Source organism: Ceratotherium simum, chromosome 28 (genome assembly GCF_057802395.1).
Source record: "Ceratotherium simum simum isolate JZ-2026a chromosome 28, ASM5780239v1, whole genome shotgun sequence".
In the NCBI taxonomy this organism is placed as follows: Eukaryota; Metazoa; Chordata; class Mammalia; order Perissodactyla; family Rhinocerotidae; genus Ceratotherium; species Ceratotherium simum.
Genome location: NC_141927.1, coordinates 39,610,438 through 39,628,793, shown reverse-complemented (window position 1 = coordinate 39,628,793; position 18,356 = coordinate 39,610,438). Strand labels below are relative to the sequence as shown.

The window sequence follows — 18,356 nt, the reverse complement described above, 5'->3', positions numbered from 1 at the left end:
AAAAAAAAAAGTTGAAACATCCTATATGCCCTTCAACTGAGAAATGGATAAACTGTGGTATAGTCACTCAACAGTAAACTATACTGCAGTACAAATGAATGGAATAAGCTATACTGATCAACATACACAAATCTCACAAATATACTGAGCATAAGTGAATTGCAGAAGAGCCCTTTCACTATATCATTTATATAGTTTTGAAACATATCAAAAAATAAATTTTATATATATATTTCTGAATAAATATATACATGCAGCTAAAGAATAAAGATGCATGAGAATGAAAATCACAAAACAGCAGAGTGGTTACTGTAATGAAGAGGGGAATAGTATGTTTTATTTTTTAAGCATGGATATCTATTGTATTATTCTTTTACTTTTGTGTAGTTCTTAAGTATTACATAATAAATTAAAAAATAAAAAACAATAAAAGGATCTGCTATAGAGACCAATCGATAACCTCTGGATAAGAACTAAGTTTCATAGGTAAAAAATAGAATACCGTGAAAACAAAAGTCAGTAGATTTTTGGTAAGCCATAGCGATATAATGCAGAGCTTGCTTGAAAACGTTATTTAGAAACTTTGTTACTATTTTACCTGTCGCTTATATGTCTCAAGTTGACTTCGAGCTGCATTGGCTTTTCTTAGCTCTTCCTCTAGACTGACAGTGTTCTGCATATACATAGTATTCTTCTCTTCTAAGAGTTTAACCTGCCGCCTCAAATCACCAAGATCTTCTAGCTTCTTTTTATATGATTCCACTTGGCCTTCTAGTTTAGAAACTTTATCAGAAGAATGTCTAGAATAAGATGGGAAATCAGAAATCAGGAAGACATCCACAGTTGTAAAGCTCTTTAAGATAGTGCTAAACCAAGAGGAACTGCCAGGAAATAACATGTTCTAATGAAATTATAAGACCAAAGGTGATTCTAGGTTAAATTTTTGCTCAGGTTAAAAAATATGACCAAAATTATAGCAAAATTTGTAATAGACAATATTATATACTTTAAGGAAAGCAAGTAGGTAGGGTAGCCAGCAGAGTCACATGTAGCATAAAAGCAAAATGAATTGTGCAGTGTTCAAGTGATTTGGCAATTTGAATGTTATTAGTGACCACAGGAACAACTGTTTCAGTGGAGCAGTGGGGGCAGATGGTAGCAAATTTTAGGGGGTTAAAGAGAGAATGTAAATTTTACCTTGTGTAATCTAATTTGTTCTGGAGGGAAGGAGAGAGTAGTAAGTCTCTCTCTTAATCTAAGATGAGAGAGACCTAAACAAATATATGCTAAGGAGGGAGATTCAAAATGTGAAGAGAAATGATAACTGATATAACACAGTCTCTGTGTGGGCAAGAAGGCTAGAGACCCAGAGCACTGAAGAAGGAATTAGTACTGAATAGGAGGAAGAATAACAAGTCTACGGTCTAGAAGCAAAAAAGAAAAGATGGGTGAGAATGCAGGGAAGGTTGGAGGTGCAGATACAGGATGTGGAGAGGTCCACAGCACCTCTTTCCTCTGTGCAGTGGGAGACAATGTCTTCTACTGAGACTAAGGCATGGGAGAGGGGTGGTGGGTGGGCATTCAGGTGAGAAGAGTTATGAAAATGTGTAACAGCTACGAGAGAAACAGGAGATGGAGCTACCTATTAACGAGCAAAAGAATGGTGGATCAGTGGTAAGAACGCAGTGAAGAGTCAAGATTATTAATCTGTGGTAGGACAAAACTACATCACTACGTGATTCTTCTCTATTCATTCTCAGCATTCAAAGCGGAGAAGTGTAAAAGACGGCTGAAATGATCCAACAGAGGACAGATTACACAAGAAATGGAGTAGTGGGAAAATGAGGTGGCAGGGAGTGAGGCGCCTAGTGAGAGAATAGTTGAGGCGAAGACAAAAAGTTCCAGCAAGGAAATGAAGGCTTGTGGGGTGTGACAGTATTGGAGAAAAAGGAAGACCAAGTGACTAGAGGACTCAAAACTAAAGATCAGGAGTAGTAATAAGAAAAGCTCCAGAGCTATACAAGTATGAAGTGACGGTCAGAGATTAATTTCTATTTAACAAACATTTATATAGCAATTATTTGCCAGATACTGTTCCCAGTGTTTACAAATATAACCTCACTTAATTCCACATATAAATCTGAGAATAGGTGTGTATTATTTCCATTTTACAGATGAGAAAATGGTTACATGGAAGTTAAATACATGGTAGCACTGGGATCTGAACCCAGGTGGTCTGGCTCTCACACTGCTATGCTCAGAGATCCTTGAGTTTGTCACACTGGCAGAAGAATTGTTTTGGGTGATGACAGGTCTGAGATTCTACAGAGAAGCGAAGATTGTTTACCTAAGAACATCTATTTCATCTTTTAGAGACTGAGCTTCATCTGCCAAAGTGGTTAGTTCATCGTTCTGTTGCCGAAGTTCAGAGATTTCCTTTTCCAACTCTTCACAGCGTATTCGATAATCATCTTTGGCTGCTTCTAGTCTGTAACCAAACAAAAAAGATCAAGAAAGCACTATTTACTGTCTAATCATTCTCCTTAGAACAGTAAAAGAAAAAAAAAACATGAGAATAAACCCCTCTTGAATTTGTCTCCTACTTTTGTGACCATAAGCTATAGTTCAAGTTTTAACTATCCTGAAAATGGAGTCTGCTGTTCCAGGCTTGTAGAAAGATAACAACTGATTACCAGTCCACTACTCAGAAAGTTAGACATCAAGCAATATTTTCCTAAAATACAGCAGATATAATTCATTTAAAGTTTTATTTTTGATTATGAAATCAATATATATTCCTTGTTGAAAATTTACAAAATACAGAAAAGTAAAGATAAAAATCCTGTATTAATCTAGATAGATAACTACTGTTAATATTTTTGGAGTATTTCCTCCAGTCTGATTTCTATTCATAGATCTTTTTCCCTCAAAATATGTATAATACTGTTCCTACTTTCTATTTAATTTGTTTTGCTTAACATACATCCTTCCTTTTGATTTACAAGATTACTTGTCTCTCATGTCACAAATACTTGTCGTTACTTACTTTCTTTTTTATTTATTTTTTCCCCCAAAGCCCCAGTAGATAGTTGTCTGTCATAGTTGCACAGCCTTCTAGTTGCTGTATGTGGGACGCGGCCCCAGCATGGCCGGACAAGCGGTGTGCCGGTGTGCGCCAGTAGCGGAGCACGCGCACTTAACCGCTAAGCCACAGGGCCGGCCCCGTTACTTACTTTTAATTTTATTTATGTATTTAATGTACAGAAGTTAATTTTTATGTAATAATCTTACACTTCATAGTTTCCACTTTTAGTGTATGATTAAAAACTCTTTTCTTTTAATCCTATATTTTCTGTTAATATTTATATGTTTTATTTTATTTTTAACATTAAAGTTTTCCATTTCCCTACAATTCATTTTGGTATATGATGAATGTAGGAATCTAATTTTTCCTGCCAAAATATCCACCACCTGTCCCCAAATCATTTAACAAATAATTTAACCTTTCCCTGTTGATTAGAAAATGCCACCTTTATAATATTACACGTTTTTATATACACTTGGATAGGTTTCTGGATCTTCATTTGTGTCATTGTTTGTCTGTATTTTTGCGGCACCAGTACCAAGCTATTTTAATTAGTATAGGTTTATAACATTTCAACATTGGATATGGCAAGTACTCCCTCATTATACTTTGTTCTCAAAATGTTTTGGGAATCTCTTGCTCATTAATAATTTTAGATGAACATAAAATTCAAATTGGAATCAAGTTCAAATTATATAATAATTTAAGAGAAAATGGCATTCTTACAATGCTCCATTAAAAATACGTAAAAACACGTTCTCTCTAAATATACTAAAATATTTTTTATGTATAACTTAGAAGTTTTCATACATAAGTCCCTCATACTACTTTAAAATTTTTTTATTCTTCAGATACTTATATACTTACAAACGGAACTTTTCCTAATGACGCTAACTAGTTATTGCTAGAGAAGTTTATGACCTATTGTTTCACAGTTACCCTGTCTCCATTAAAAGTTTTGGGTCTAAGGCCTTTTCAGTCAATTTGATCATATTTTCTACATGGACAAACATATTATCTACAAATAATGATCATTTCCTTTTTTTCTTTCCAGTATTTTCATCTCATTTCTTTTTCCTATTTCATTTTCTAGGAAAATAATTACAGCTAAATCCTATATAACACCTATGTGCCAGCAATATTCTCAGTACTTTACACATATTAACTCATTTAATACTCACAAAAATTCTAGAAGACAGATAATACTATTAGTCCATCTTATAGTGGAGAAAGTAAAAGCATGCCCAAGGTCACACAGCTAGTAAGTGGCAAAGCCAGGAGTTTTAGAATGTTTAGAAAAAGTCAAATAGATTAATACTCATCCTCATCTTGTTCTTAACTTTATTGAGAATTTCACATATTCACAAGCTTATTTTATACTTTTCTTTCTCCTTTAACTTATGGATTGAGGAGTTATAAAAATAGATTTAATAGGGGACGGCCCGGTGGCGCAAGCGGTTAAGTGCGCGTGCTCCGCTGCGGCGGCCCGGGGTTCGCTGGTTCGGATCCCGGGCGCGCACCACCATGCTGTGGCGGCGTCCCATATAAAGTGGAGGAAGATGGGCACAGATGTTAGCCCAGGGCCATCTTCCTCAGCAAAAAAAGAGGAGGATTGGCGGATGTTAGCACAGGGCTGATCTCCTCACAAAAAAAAAAAAAAAAAAAAAAAAGATTTAATAGTTATTGTAACAGATTTAATAATATTCAACAGGTTAACAATCCTAGGATAAAGTTTATTTTAATATAGTACTGAACTGAATTCACTACTATTTTATTTAGGATTATTTAAAGAATATTTATAAATGGGATGTTAATACTTTTCTTTTTTTAAGATTATTTTTGTGGGCTTTGACATAAAGGAGGGGGAAGTGGAGGTAAATGCTTATGCTCAAACTGTTACCACTGTCGAAAATACTGAATTTAACTTTTTTTTCCTCCAACACTTTGTTCTTAAATATTTCAAATCTACAGACAATTTGAAGGAATAGTTCAATGAATACCTGTATACCCTTTGCTAGATTCACCTATTGTTAATATTTTGCCCCCTATGCTTTCTCTTACTTCATGTACATACACATACATAAAATATACACACGCGTTTTTGAGAACTATTTGAAAGCAAGCTGCAGAGATCATGACCCTTCACTCCCAAATAACTCAGCAATATGGATAATCTTTTACATAATCACAATATTATCATATCTAAGACAATATTAATTCAATAATATTATCCAAAATGTAGACTATATTTACATTTCCCCAGTTGTAGTAAAAATGTCTTAAAGCTCCCTCTCCCGACCCTGATCCAGGATCCAATGAACAGTTACACATTGTCTTTAGTCATAACATCTCTTTTGTCTTTCTGTCTTGTTTTTTATGACATTGACTTTTTTTTAGTAGTCTTGGTCATCTTAAAGGATACCCCGTATTCTGATTATTTCTTCATGATTAGATTCAGGTTCAATATTTGGCAAAAATCCTACATAGGTGATGCTGTATATTTCTTATAGTATCATGTCATGAGGCACATAATGTCAGGGTACCCTATCCCAGTGGTGGTGCTGCTAAGTTTGATGATTTGGTTAAGGTGATAACTGCTAGATCTCTCCATTAAAAAGGTACACTGTCGCCTTCGTAATTAACAAATAATCCATGGGACTAGAATCTTAAAAGCCATCAATGCTAAAAAAAAAAAAAATGAAGGTACAATGTCATAATAAAGATGAGCCAGAAGTATTATATTACATCTGACTATAAATAATAATAAAAAATACTGAGATATATAAATATATAGTACTGATAAAATATTTAAATTGTTAAAGTACCTCAAAACGTAGTATTGCAATATGTAACTGGAATAATAAAAGCATTAGACATTATTTCCTTTATATGGAAAATGTAAGACAGTTCTAAATACCAGTTCCCCAAAATCATACTTTAAAAACCAGTCATGAGGGCCGGCCCCGTGGCTTGGTGGTTGGGTGCGTGCGCTCTGCTGCTGGCGGCCCGGGTTCGGATCCCGGGTGCGCGCCGACGCGCCGCTTCTCCGGCCATGCTGGGGCCGGGTCCCACGTACAGCAGCTGGAAGGATGTGCAGCTATGACATACAACTATCTACTGGGGCTTTGGGGGGAAAATAAATAAATAAAATCTTTAAAAAAAAAAAACAAAAAAAACAAAAAAAAAAAACCAGTCATGGGGCCATCCCGGTGGCGCAAGCGATTAAGCGCGTGCGCTCCGCTGTGGCGGCCCGGGGTTCGCTGGTTCGGACCCCAGGGGAGCACCAACGCACAGCTTTGCAAGCCGTGCTGTGGCGGCGTCCCATATAAAGTGGAGGAAGATGGGCATGGATGTTAGCACAGGGCCAGTCTTCCTCAGCAAAAAGAGGGAGATTGGCAGATGTTAGCTCAGGGCTAATCACCCTCACACACACACACACAAAAAAAACTAGTCACGATTTAGAAACAAAAGGGTAAAGTCATACTTAACTTTTACTCTGTCCTACAAAGTCAAGATGCAGATGAAGGGTTCTCAAACTTTTTGGTCTCAGGATTCCTTTACACTCTTAAAATTACTGAGATTCAAAAGAACTTTTGCTTATGTAGGTTTTATCTATTGATATTTATCATATAAGAAATCAAAACAGAAAAATCTAAACACAAGTACTTAGTTCATTTGAAAATAACAGTAATACGCCTATTATGTTAATAGAGACAAAATATCATTTATGAAAAATAACTGTATTTTCTTTCTTTTTGTTTTTTGGTGAGGAAGATTGGCCCTGAGCTAACGTCTGTTGCCAATCTTCCTTTTTTTTTTTTGTTGAGGAAGACTGGCCCTGAGCTAACATTCATGCCCATCCTCCTCTATTTTTTGTATGTGGGATGCTGCCACAGCATGGCTCGACGAGTGGTACCTAGGTCCGCGCCTGGAATTTGAACCTGTGAACCCTGGGCCACTGAAGTGGAGGGCGCAAACTTAACCACTATGCCACCAGGCCAGCCCTAACCATATTTTCTAAAACAAAAAGTGAGAAGAGTGGCACAGTTTTGCATTTTTGCGATTCAAATAGCTAGTTTAATAGAGGACAGCTGGGTTCTCATCTCTCTTTCTACATTCATCTGTGGTGACATTTTTTGGCTGAAGTATAAGGAGGAAATCCAGTCTTACACAAATATGCAGCTGGAAAAGAGAGGGCCTTGAAGACTCTCTCAAAGGGTCTCAGTGAACCTGTGGGTGTCCTTGGACCACACTCTGAACCACTGATGTAGACCATAGGGGATGGATTGTTCCTAGGGTTTCTGAGAAGTTTTTAATTTTTTCCTGTTAAGGCAAAAAAATAAATAAATAAATAAATAAAATCCAGAGACATTTCATTGAGGAATAACAAAGGACAGTTGATACACTACCATACAAAGTTACTTAAGGCAAATAAATAAATAAATAAATAAATAAAATCCAGAGACATTTCATTGAGGAATAACAAAGGACAGTTGATACACTACCATACAAAGTTACTTGATAAAGTAAAAATCTAATTAATATTTAATTTCTATTACTGTTTTAACACTGAAAATCTATGGCTAGCTAAGAAACAGGTCATAACACAATTTTTCAAAGATATACAGATGGCCAACAGGCACATGAAAAGATGTTCAACATCACCAATCACTAGGGAAATGCAAATCAAAACTCCAATGAGATATCACCTCACACCCATCAGAATGGCTATTATTAAAAAGACGAGAAATCACAAATGTTGGAGAGGATGTGGAGAAACGGGAACTCTCATACCAAGGTAAACTGGTGCAGCCACTATGGAAAATAGCATGGAGATTCCTCAAAAAATTAAAAATAGAAATACCATATGACCCAGCTATTCCATTTCCGGGTATTTATCCAAAGAAGATGAAGACTAATTCAAAAAGATATATGCACCCCTATGTTCATCACAGCATTATTCACAATAGCTGAGACTTGGAAGCAACCTAAGTGCCCATCAACAGATGAATGGATAAAGAAGTTGTGGTATATATATAAAATGGAATACTACTCAGCCATAAAGAAGATGAAATCTTGCCATTTGTAACAGCATGGATGCACCTCGAGGGTATTACACTAAGCAAAATAAGTCAGACGGAGAGCCAAATACCATATGATTTCACTCGTATGTGGAAGGTAAACAAACACATAGATACAGATAACAGATTGGTGGTTACCAGAGGGGAAGGGAGTTGCGGGAGGGCGAATGGGGTAAAAGGGGACATTTGTGTGGTGATGGATGGAAACTAGACTTTTGGTGTTGAACACGATGCAGTCTATAAGGAAGTCAAAATATCATGCTGTACACCTGAAATTTACACAATGTTATAAACCAATGTGACCTCAATAAAATAATTTAAAAAAAAGAAAAGAAACAGGTCATATTATATTTTCTCATCCTGCTAAGTCTGCCAATTTTGTAGTTCTATTTTGTCTTATAAGACACCAAATTTTTCCTTTTCTTCTTTACTCTTTCACCATCCAATTGGCAAAGGGCCCTTCTTCCTTTCTTTTGGCCGTTCCTCTCCCAGAAGACGTGTGTAGAAATCTGTCTCTATAAATCATGCACCTGGTCTTGGTATTATGTCTCTAAACCCCAAGCCTGGAAAGGGCATTAGTCTCTTTAATTCAGTGCCTGTACCTTTTTATGATGTCTGGTCCTTTACAAAGATGCACTTCCTCTGAAATCCTTTCCCTGAAGTTTGTGGTCTAATCTCCTTTTCTGTTTTAAAAGTAATTTCAGATTTTGAGTGAACTAAATCTTTCTGGTGATGGCTCCAACTCACCCACAGGCCCCTAGTGTTCTTCTTCTGTCTTCTATTTTTTTTCTCCGCCTGCCTTTCCTTGCCTCCAAGTGCACGGCAGAACGGGGGTGGGGCAGGTGTGTGGCTGTGGGGCTGCTGCTTGCTTTCTTCCTCTCACGCACTGTTATATTTCAGTTGGGGCACAGTGTCTTCAAGTAATATTGAAGTACAGCTTTAACAGAACTTTTCCTAGACGTGAAGTTATTTGGGAAGATTTTGGGAAGTTGTTTATTACACAGCCTCCTTGGTCTGCAGCTCCCCAGAAGTCCTAACACTATAATTCTTAACTTTAAAAGAGTTACCAAAGTTATAAAAGTTAGATTTTAGTGAGTGGTCTTTTACCTGAAAGTTTCTTCTTGGAGCTGTTCTAATTGAGTCTGGAGCTGCAGATGCCTCCTTCCTGCTGGACTGTTAGGGTCTTCTATTGAATCTGACTGATTAAGTCTTTCCATTAATATCTGATTCTCTGCCAACAGACTACTTTTCTCCTCCTGCAATGCTGCAACCTGTAAGAATATGGGAAGACAGTAGTTACTTCCTCCAACACACTGGCATCATCATAATCACTTGTGAATTCCCATTATGAATTAAAGCCTGTTTTTAACAAAGTACAATCAACCTCTACTTTAAACATTCACATTATTTTGGAATATTGCACAAGCAGAGCAATATGTAAGAGTAAGCAAGAAATCGTTCTTTATTTTATATCCGAAAAGACAGTTCATCAAAGAAGATATATAGATGGCAACTAAGCACACAAAAAGATACTCATGATTAGTCATTAAGAAAATGCAAATTAAAACCACAATGCTATACCAATACACTCCCACTAGAATGGCTAAAATTAAAAAAGATTGGCTGTACCAAGTGCTGGCGAAGATACAGAACAAATGGAAGTCACATACACTTCTGGTGAGAACGTAAAATGTTGCAAGGACTTTGGAAAAAAAAGTTTTGCATTTTCCTAAAAAATTAAACATGTAACTACCACATGACCCAGCCAATCTACTCCTAGGTACTTATTTACTCAAGAGAAAAAAATAGCCTATGTCCACACAACGACTTACAAAGAACGTTTATAGCAGCTTCAATGGTAATAGAGAAAAACTAGAAACAACACAAATGTTCATCAACAGGTGAATGGACAAATAAACTGTAGTATATCCATATAATAGAATACTATTTTGCAAAAAAAAAGAATGAACCATTGATAATGACAACACGAATGAATCTCAAAATAATGAAAGGAGCCACACAAAAAAGAGTATACACTGTATGATTCCTTTTATATACACTTCTAGAAGATACAAGCTAATCTGTAGTGACAGAAGGCAGAGCAGGGGACTGGAGGGGGATTACAAAGGGTCATGAGGAAACTCTTGGGGGTGATGGTTTCACATGTTTATACACATGACATGCATCAAAACTGTACACTTTATACATGAGCAGTTTACTGATGTCCATTATATCTCAATAAAGCTGTAAAAACGAAAGTTGCCTGCCATTTCTAATTCTCCTTCTCCATTTCCCATTTTCTTTTGAACTCCTTCTAGTTGGGCCACTGGCCCTACCATTTCACCAAAATTGCTCCTCAGGGTAACTGCTGACCTCCACATCACTACAATCTATCAACAACATTTGACACAACTGATCACATCCTCCTCCTTAAAGTGTTTTCTTCATTTGGCTTCCAGGACTTCTTACTCTCCTTCTGTACCAACTCACTAGTCTTGCCTTCTCTTCTCCTTAATCAATTCCTCTTTATTTTCCTGCCATTGGAGTACCCCACAGCTTTTTTTCCTTTTTTTTTTGCTTAGGAAGACTCACCCTGAGCTAACACCTGTGTCAATCTTCCTCTATTTTGTATGTGGGTCGCTGCCACTGCATGGCTGCCAACAAGTGGTGTAGGGCCACGCCCGGGGAACTGAATCCGGGCCGCCGAAGTGGAGTGTGCCTGAACTTAACCACTACGCCACAGGGCCGGCCCCTGCTTTTTTCCCCTAAATACAGTGATGGCTTCCAGTTTCACAGCTGTAAACACCATTTATTCCCTGCAACGCACTGCACATTTCACTGCACATTTGTATTTCCAGCCTAGAACCCTGAACTGGGTATCACTTCCACTTGGATGTCTAATAGGCATCTCAAATTTAAATTGTCCAAGTGGAACTCTTAATTACTCCCTACTCTACCCCCATTCTTCCACAGTCCTTCTCATTTCAGTAAATGGTAATTCTATCCCTCCTGTTGCTCAGTCATAATCCTTAACATCTCTCACACCCACATGCAATGTGTCAGCCAGTATCATTGGCTCTACATTCAAACATACTTTGACCACTCATAAATTCTGACCTAAGCCAACATAATTTTTTGCTTGAATTATCACAATGGCCTCTTAATTATAGTCTCCTTGATTTGGCCCTTGCCTCCCTTTAGTCTATTCTCCACACAGAAACCACAATAATCCATTAAAACAAAACTCAGATCAAAGGACAACTTTGCTTAAAATCCTCCAATGGCTTCCATTTACGCAAAGTCAGTCTTTACAAGGCTTATCAAGTCCTCTCCAGACTGATTTCCTCTTCCCACGCTCCCTTCTACTGCTGCCATCCTCATCTTCTTCCTGTTTCATGAAAACAGCAGTCACACTCCCACCTCAGGGCCTCTGCACTTACCCTGTAATGCTCTTCCTCTGGAAATCTGGGACGCTTGCTGCTCTAACCTGTTTAGGATTTTACTAACATGTCACCTTCTCTGGTGAGCCTTTGATTACCCAATTTAAAACTAATTCTTCTCACCCTGTACTCCCTACCTTCCCTGCTTTATTTTTCTCTAGAATACTTATCACAACATAACAGACTGTATTTTTATTTTATTATTTGTCTTCTTTACTAGAACGTAAGCACCTTGGGGGCAGGTATGTTTTATCTATTTCTGTATTGTTCCTCCCATCTTCACTGTCTCTACAGCAACTAGACCAGTGGATGGTACATAGTGGGTGCTCAGTAAATGTGTGCTGAGTAAATGAATGGATCTAAAATGCTAGCTCTATAATTTGTCAGATCTCCATAGATGCATGAGTCTTTTCTCAGAACAAAGCAGCGGCTCTATTTGATGCCACACTGGCCTATTTCATTCACTTCTACTCTTCTTTTAAAATGCAGTCATGCTTCGCATAGTGATGGGGATACTTCTGAGAAATGCGTCATTAGGCAAATTTCACCATTGTGCAAACATCATAGAGTGTACTTACACAAACCTAGATGGTATAGCTTACTACATATCTAGGCCACATGGTACTAACCTTACAGGACCACTGTCGTATGTGCAGTCTGTTGTTGACTGCAATGTCGTTATGCGGAACGTGACTGTAAACATTTAAGGCTTTAAAATTTAAACTTTAAAAACTCATTTATTTGCTACTAATTTCTAATTTTAATTGCACTTTGGTTGGAGAGCATGATCTAAAAGACACAGATTCTTTGACTTTTATTGAGAATAGCTTTATAGCCTGGTATATGGTCAATTTATATGAAGGCCAAGTGTGTAATGCAAAACTTTAATACTAGACTTATCAGACTAGCAAATGTTGCTAAAATGTTTTAATTCAATATATTTGGTAGAAATCCTTTTCATACACATAGAAAAAGGAGAGTAATTAAAAATAATACACAGATACGATTTAAGAAAAAAAAATCAAATAAGACAAAGGGCTTATAATGAAAGGCTGCAGTTTCCTGTTGAGTTTTTCCGTTCCCAAGAGATAACTAGTTTTAACTGTTCCTAATTTTGTTGCTTTTGGTTGTCAGTTTACATCTCTAAATAATATGATATACACCACTACTTCTTATCAACCTTAGACATTATCTAGTGACTCTCTCCTCTGACATGTGAAATTACAGCAACTAATGCCATTTCTCCTTTCCACAAATATAGTTATATCACTATTCTTGCTTCCTTCACTGGTAACCTCTGCAATTTTAAACAACTGCTCACTGACTCATTTCACTCAATCACCTGCCCATTCATTCACTCACTCAAATATTCATTGTGTGCCTACTACATGCTAGGACCACTGCAATTTTCTAGGTGCAAGGGATACCGTGATGAATAAAGCAGAGAAAGTTCTTATTCCTATTTGTACTATATTCAAAATAAATCATAGTAAATATATAAACAAAAGAAAATCACATAAAACAAGAAAGTAAATTAATAAATACATGCAAAAACTAGAGTGAAAGGTGCTATGCAGAGGGTTAAAATAAGAATGACAGGAGAGACTGCATGATGACTTTAGACTGGCTGACATGGAAGGCCTTCCCAGGGAGGCCTAATTTAGTACTTGGCACATCTAAGTGCCCAATAAATATTTTATGATGAGTAAATCAGGTGATTTTGAGCTGAGATTGGATGACAAGAAGGAGCCAGCCAAGTAATGATTGTTGCCCCACAGAAGTCGTTCTTGACAACCTTCTTGGTGAGACAAGAACATTAGGGGCCATGCCTTCCCTCATTGCTCCTGTCTCGTCCTACTTCTCAACTCCTATCATTTGTACCTTTACTTTTACAGTAACGGTTCTCTATAGGACAATTCTAAATGTTCAAAACCAACAGTTTACATGATTACATCAGACATCACATTAGGACTGTGCTAGTACCGTTTTCTGCAGAGCTAAGCGTGTCATGGGGCTAGCCCTTCTCTTCTCATAACCTCTCTGCAACCCTGCCATTCACTCTGCAATCTGTCTATACCAAAGATTGGTAAACATTTCTGTAAAGAATCAAATAGTGAGTATTTTAGGCACTGAGAGCCACAGGTCTCTGTGGCAAGTACTCAGCTCTGTCATCATAAGATGAAAGCAGCCACAGACAACACGCCAATGCATGAGCACGGCTGTGCCATAATACAACTTTATTCACAAAAACAGACGGCAAGCTGTATTTCACCAATCCTAGTGTATAACTTTAATTTTATTTTATCAAAGATAATATTTATAGCCTGCTCATAATACTCAACTCTTAGTTATTATTACTGTAACTCTTAGCACTTGAGTAAATTCTAAAATTTGAAAAGCAATTAACAGTACTTATGACTAGATAAATATTATTTACTATATAACCCATCAAGTGTGCTAGGATTACACTCCCTCCTACGTGCATCCAAAGCAATGACCAAGTCCTATGCTTTTCGCTTCTCGTAGGAAATACTGTGAACTCTGTGTACTCATTACCCAGCTTCAACAGGTATCAAAACACGGCCAATTAGGTCTCATCTATACCTCCATCCACTCCCCTCAACTCCCTGATTTTGAGGTAAATCCCAGGCAAAGAATTTTATTTCTGATCCTGCCTTTTTATCTGTGAGAGATTTTTTTTCTTTATTGTGAAATTTTAGTTGTACATTATTGTTTGTCAGTCACCATATAAATGCACTGCTTCACCCCTTGTGCCCACTCTCCAACCCCCCTTGCCCCTGGTAACCACCAAACACTTCTCTCTGTCCATGTGTTAGTTTATCTTCCACTTAGGAGTGAAATCATGCAGTGTTTGTCTTTCTCTTTCTGGCTTATTTCGCTTAACGTAATACCCTCCAGGTCCATCCATGCTGTTGCAAATGGGACGATTTTGTCTTTTTTATGGTTGAGTAGTATTCCATTGTATATATATATACCACATCTCCTTTATCCACTCATCAGTCGAGGGACACTTGGGTTACTTCAACATCTTAGCTACAGTGAATAATGCTGCGATGAACATAGGGGTGCATAAGCCTCTTTGGATTGTTGATTTCAGGTTTGTTGGGGAGACACGCAAGATAGCCGGATCATAAGGTATTTCTATTTTTAATTTTTTGAGAAATCTCCATACTGTTTTCCATAGAGGCTGTGCCAGTTTGCATTCCCACCAGCAGTGTATCAGGGTTCCTGTTTCTCCATAGCCTCTCCAGTATTTGTTATTTTTGGTCTTGGTGATTATAGCCATTCTAATGGGTATAAGGTGATATCTTAGTGTAGTTTTGATTTGCATTTCCCTGATGATTAGTGATGTTGAGGATCTTTTCATATGCCTATTGGCCATCTGTATATCTTCTTTGGAGAAGTGTCTGTTCATTTCCTCTCCCATTTTTTTTTTTTTAAAGATTTTATTTATTTATTTTTCCCCCCAAAGCCCCAGCAGATAGTTGTACGTCATAGCTGCACATTCTTCTAGTTGCTGTATGTGGGACACGGCCTCAGCGTGGCCAGAGCAGCGGCGCGTCGGTGCGCGCCCGGGATCCAAACCCGGGCCACCAGCAGCGGAGCGCGCGCACTTAACCGTTAAGCCACGGGGCCGGCCCTCCTCTCCCATTTTTTGATTGAGTTGTTTTTTTGTTGTTCAGTTGTGTGAGTTCTTTATATATTATGGAGATTAATCCCCTGTCGGATACATGGTTTGCAAATATTTTTCCCCAGCTGGTGGACTGCCTATTCATTTTGATCCTGGTTTCATTTGCCTTTTAGAAGCTCTTTAATCTGATGAAGTCTCACTTGTTTATTTTTTCTTTTGTTTCCCTTGTCCAAGTAGACATGGAATTCAAAAAGATCCCTTTATGACTGATGACAAATAGTGTACTGCCTATATTTTGTTCCATTTTTTTATAGTTTCAGGTCTCACCTTCAGGTCTTTGATCCATTTTGAGTTAATTTTTGTGTATGGCGAAAGAAGATGGTCTCCTTTCATTCTTTTGCAAGTGGCTGTCCAGTTTTCCCAGCACCATTTACTGAAGAGACTTTCCTTTCTCCACTGTATGTTCTTAGCACCTTTGTGGAAGATTAGCTGCCCGCAGATGTGAGATTTTATTTCTGGGCTTTCAATTCTGTTCCATTGATCTGTGTGTCTGTTTTTGTACCAGTACCATGCTGTTTTGATTATTATAGTTTTTTAGTATATTTTGAAGTCGGGGATTGTGATGCCTCCAGCTTTATTTTTTATTTTTCTTTTAATTTTTTGTTTATTGCAGTAACATTGGTTTATAACATTGTACAAATATCAGGTGTACATCATTATACTTCTATTTCTGCATAGATTACATCATGTTCACCACCCAAATACTAATTACAACCCATCACCACACACACGTGCCGAATTATCCCTTTCGCCCTCCTCCCTCCCCCCATCAGCCTTATTCTTTTTTCTCAGGATTGCTTACCTATTCAGGATCTTTTGTTGCCCCATAGGAATTTCAGTATTCTTTGTTTTATTTCCATGAAGAATGTCATTGGGATTCTGATTGGGATTGCACTGAATCTGTAGATTGCTTTAGGTAGTATGGACATTTTAACTATGTTTATTCTTCCAATCCATGTGCATGGAATATTTTTACATTTCTTTATGTTGTCATTGATTTCACTCAATAATGTCTTATAGTTTTCATTGTATAGGTCTTTCACCTCCTTGGTTAAATTTATTCCCAGATATTTTATTCTTTTTTTTGCAACTGTAAATGGGATTGTCTTCTTGAGTTCTTTTTCTGTTAGTTTGTTATTGGTATATAGAAATGCAACTGATTTCTGTAAGTTGATTTTGTAACCTGCAACTTTGCTGTAGTTGCTGATTATTTCTAATAGTTTTCCAATGGATTCTTTAGGGTTTTCTATATATAAGATCATGTCATCTGCAAACAGTGAGAGTTTCACTTCTTCGTTGCCTATTTGGATTCCTTTTAATTCCTTTTTCTTGCCTAACTGCTCCGGCCAAACCCTCCAGTACTACGTTGAGTAAGAGTGGTGAGAGTGGGCACCCTTGCCTTTTCCTGTTTGCAGAAGGATGGCTTTCAGTTTTTCCCCGTTGAGTATGATGTTGGCTGTGGATTTGTCATATATGGGCTTTATTATGTTAAGGTACTTTCCTTCTATGCCCATTTTGTTGAGAGTTTTTATCATAAATGGATGTTGGATCTTGTCAAATCCCTTCTCTTCATCTATTGAGCTGATCATGTGGTTTTTATTTGTGGGTTTGATCACGTGGTCCTCATTTTGTTAACGTGGTGTATCACACTGATTGATTTGCGGATGTTGGTGAACCATCCCTGTGGCCCTGGTATAAATCCCACTCGATCATGGTGTATTATCTTTTTAATGTATTGCTGTGTTCGGTGTGCCAATATTTTGCTGAGGATTTCTGCATCTTATGTTCATCAGGGATATTGGTCTTTAGTTTTCCTTCTTAGTATTGTGCTTGTCTGGCTTTGGTATCAGGGTGATGTTGGCCTCGTAGACCGTATTGGGAAGTGTTCCATCTTCCTCTATGTTTTGGAATATTTTGAGAAGGATAGACATTAAATCTTCTTTGAATGTTTGGTAAAATTCTCCAGAGAAGCCATCTGGTCCTGGAGTTTTACTTTTGGGAGGTTTCTGATTACTGTTTCAATCTCTTTACTTGTGATTGGTCTATTCAGATTCTCTATTTCTTCTTGACTCAGTTTTGAGAGGTTGTATGAGTCTAAGAATTTATCCATTTCTTCTAGATTGTCCAATCTGTTGGCATATAGTTTTTCATAGTATTCTCTTATAATCCTTTGTATTGCTGTGGTATCCATTGTAATTTCTCCCTTTTCACTTCTAATTTTATTTATTTGATCTTTCTCTCTTTTTTTCTTTGTTAGTCTGGCTAAGAGTTTGTCAATTTTGTTTATCTTCTCAAAGAACTAGCTCTTTGTTTCACTGATCCTTTCTACTGTTTTTTTGGTTTCGATTTCATTTATTTCTGCTCTAATTTTTATTATTTCCCTCCTTCTGCTGACTTTGGCTCTTTGTTTGTTCTTCTTTTTCTAATTCTGTCAGGCATAGTTTGAGGTTGCTTATTTGGGCTTTTTCTTGTTTGTTAAGGTGGGCCTGTATTGCTATGAATTTCCCTCTTAGGACCACTTTTGCTGCATCCCATATGAATTGGTATGGTGTATTTTCTTTTTCTTTTTTTTTTTTTTAATTTTATTTATTTATTTTTTCCCCCAAAGCCCCAGCAGATAGTTGTAGGTCATAGCTGCACATCCTTCTAGTTGCTGTATGTGGGACGCGGCCTCAGCATGGCCGGAGAAGCGGTGCGGCGGTGCGCGCCCAGGATCGAACCCAGGCCGCCAGCAGCGGAGCGCGCGCACTTAACTGCTAAGCCACGGGGCCGGCCCTTTTTTAATTTTATTTATTTACTTTTTCCCCCAAGGTACGGTGTATTTTCATTTTCATTTGTCTCCAGATATGTTTTGATTTCTCCTTTAATTTCTTCAGTGATCCATTGGTTGTTCAGTAGCATGTTTAGTCTCCACAAAAAATATGGAACACTTCACAAATTTGCATGTCATCCTTGTGCAGGGGCCAAGCTAATTTTCTCTGTATCATTCCAATTTTAGTACATGTGCTGCCGAAGTGAGCACTGAGAGAGATTTCTTT

The 18,356-nt window shown here is 37.5% G+C and overlaps 1 protein-coding gene and 1 non-coding gene across 6 annotated transcripts in view; both read right to left on the bottom strand.

Annotated features, from left to right (window-relative positions):
* Nucleotides 1–18,356, bottom strand: part of HOOK3 (hook microtubule tethering protein 3) — a 110,190-nt gene that overhangs the window by 45,304 nt on the left and 46,530 nt on the right. For all 5 annotated transcript variants that reach the window (XM_087418598.1, XM_087418601.1, XM_087418599.1 and 2 more), the window contains 3 exons: nucleotides 9,274–9,437; nucleotides 2,348–2,488; nucleotides 599–800 (listed from right to left, as the gene is read on the bottom strand). In XM_087418598.1, the coding sequence (XP_087274724.1) occupies nucleotides 599–800; nucleotides 2,348–2,488; nucleotides 9,274–9,437 (507 nt within the window). The remainder of the gene's footprint in view (nucleotides 1–598; nucleotides 801–2,347; nucleotides 2,489–9,273; nucleotides 9,438–18,356) is intronic.
* On the bottom strand, nucleotides 18,234–18,340 carry LOC147913368 (U6 spliceosomal RNA). The gene has a single exon (XR_015548894.1). It is a non-coding gene; the product is annotated as a U6 spliceosomal RNA (small nuclear RNA).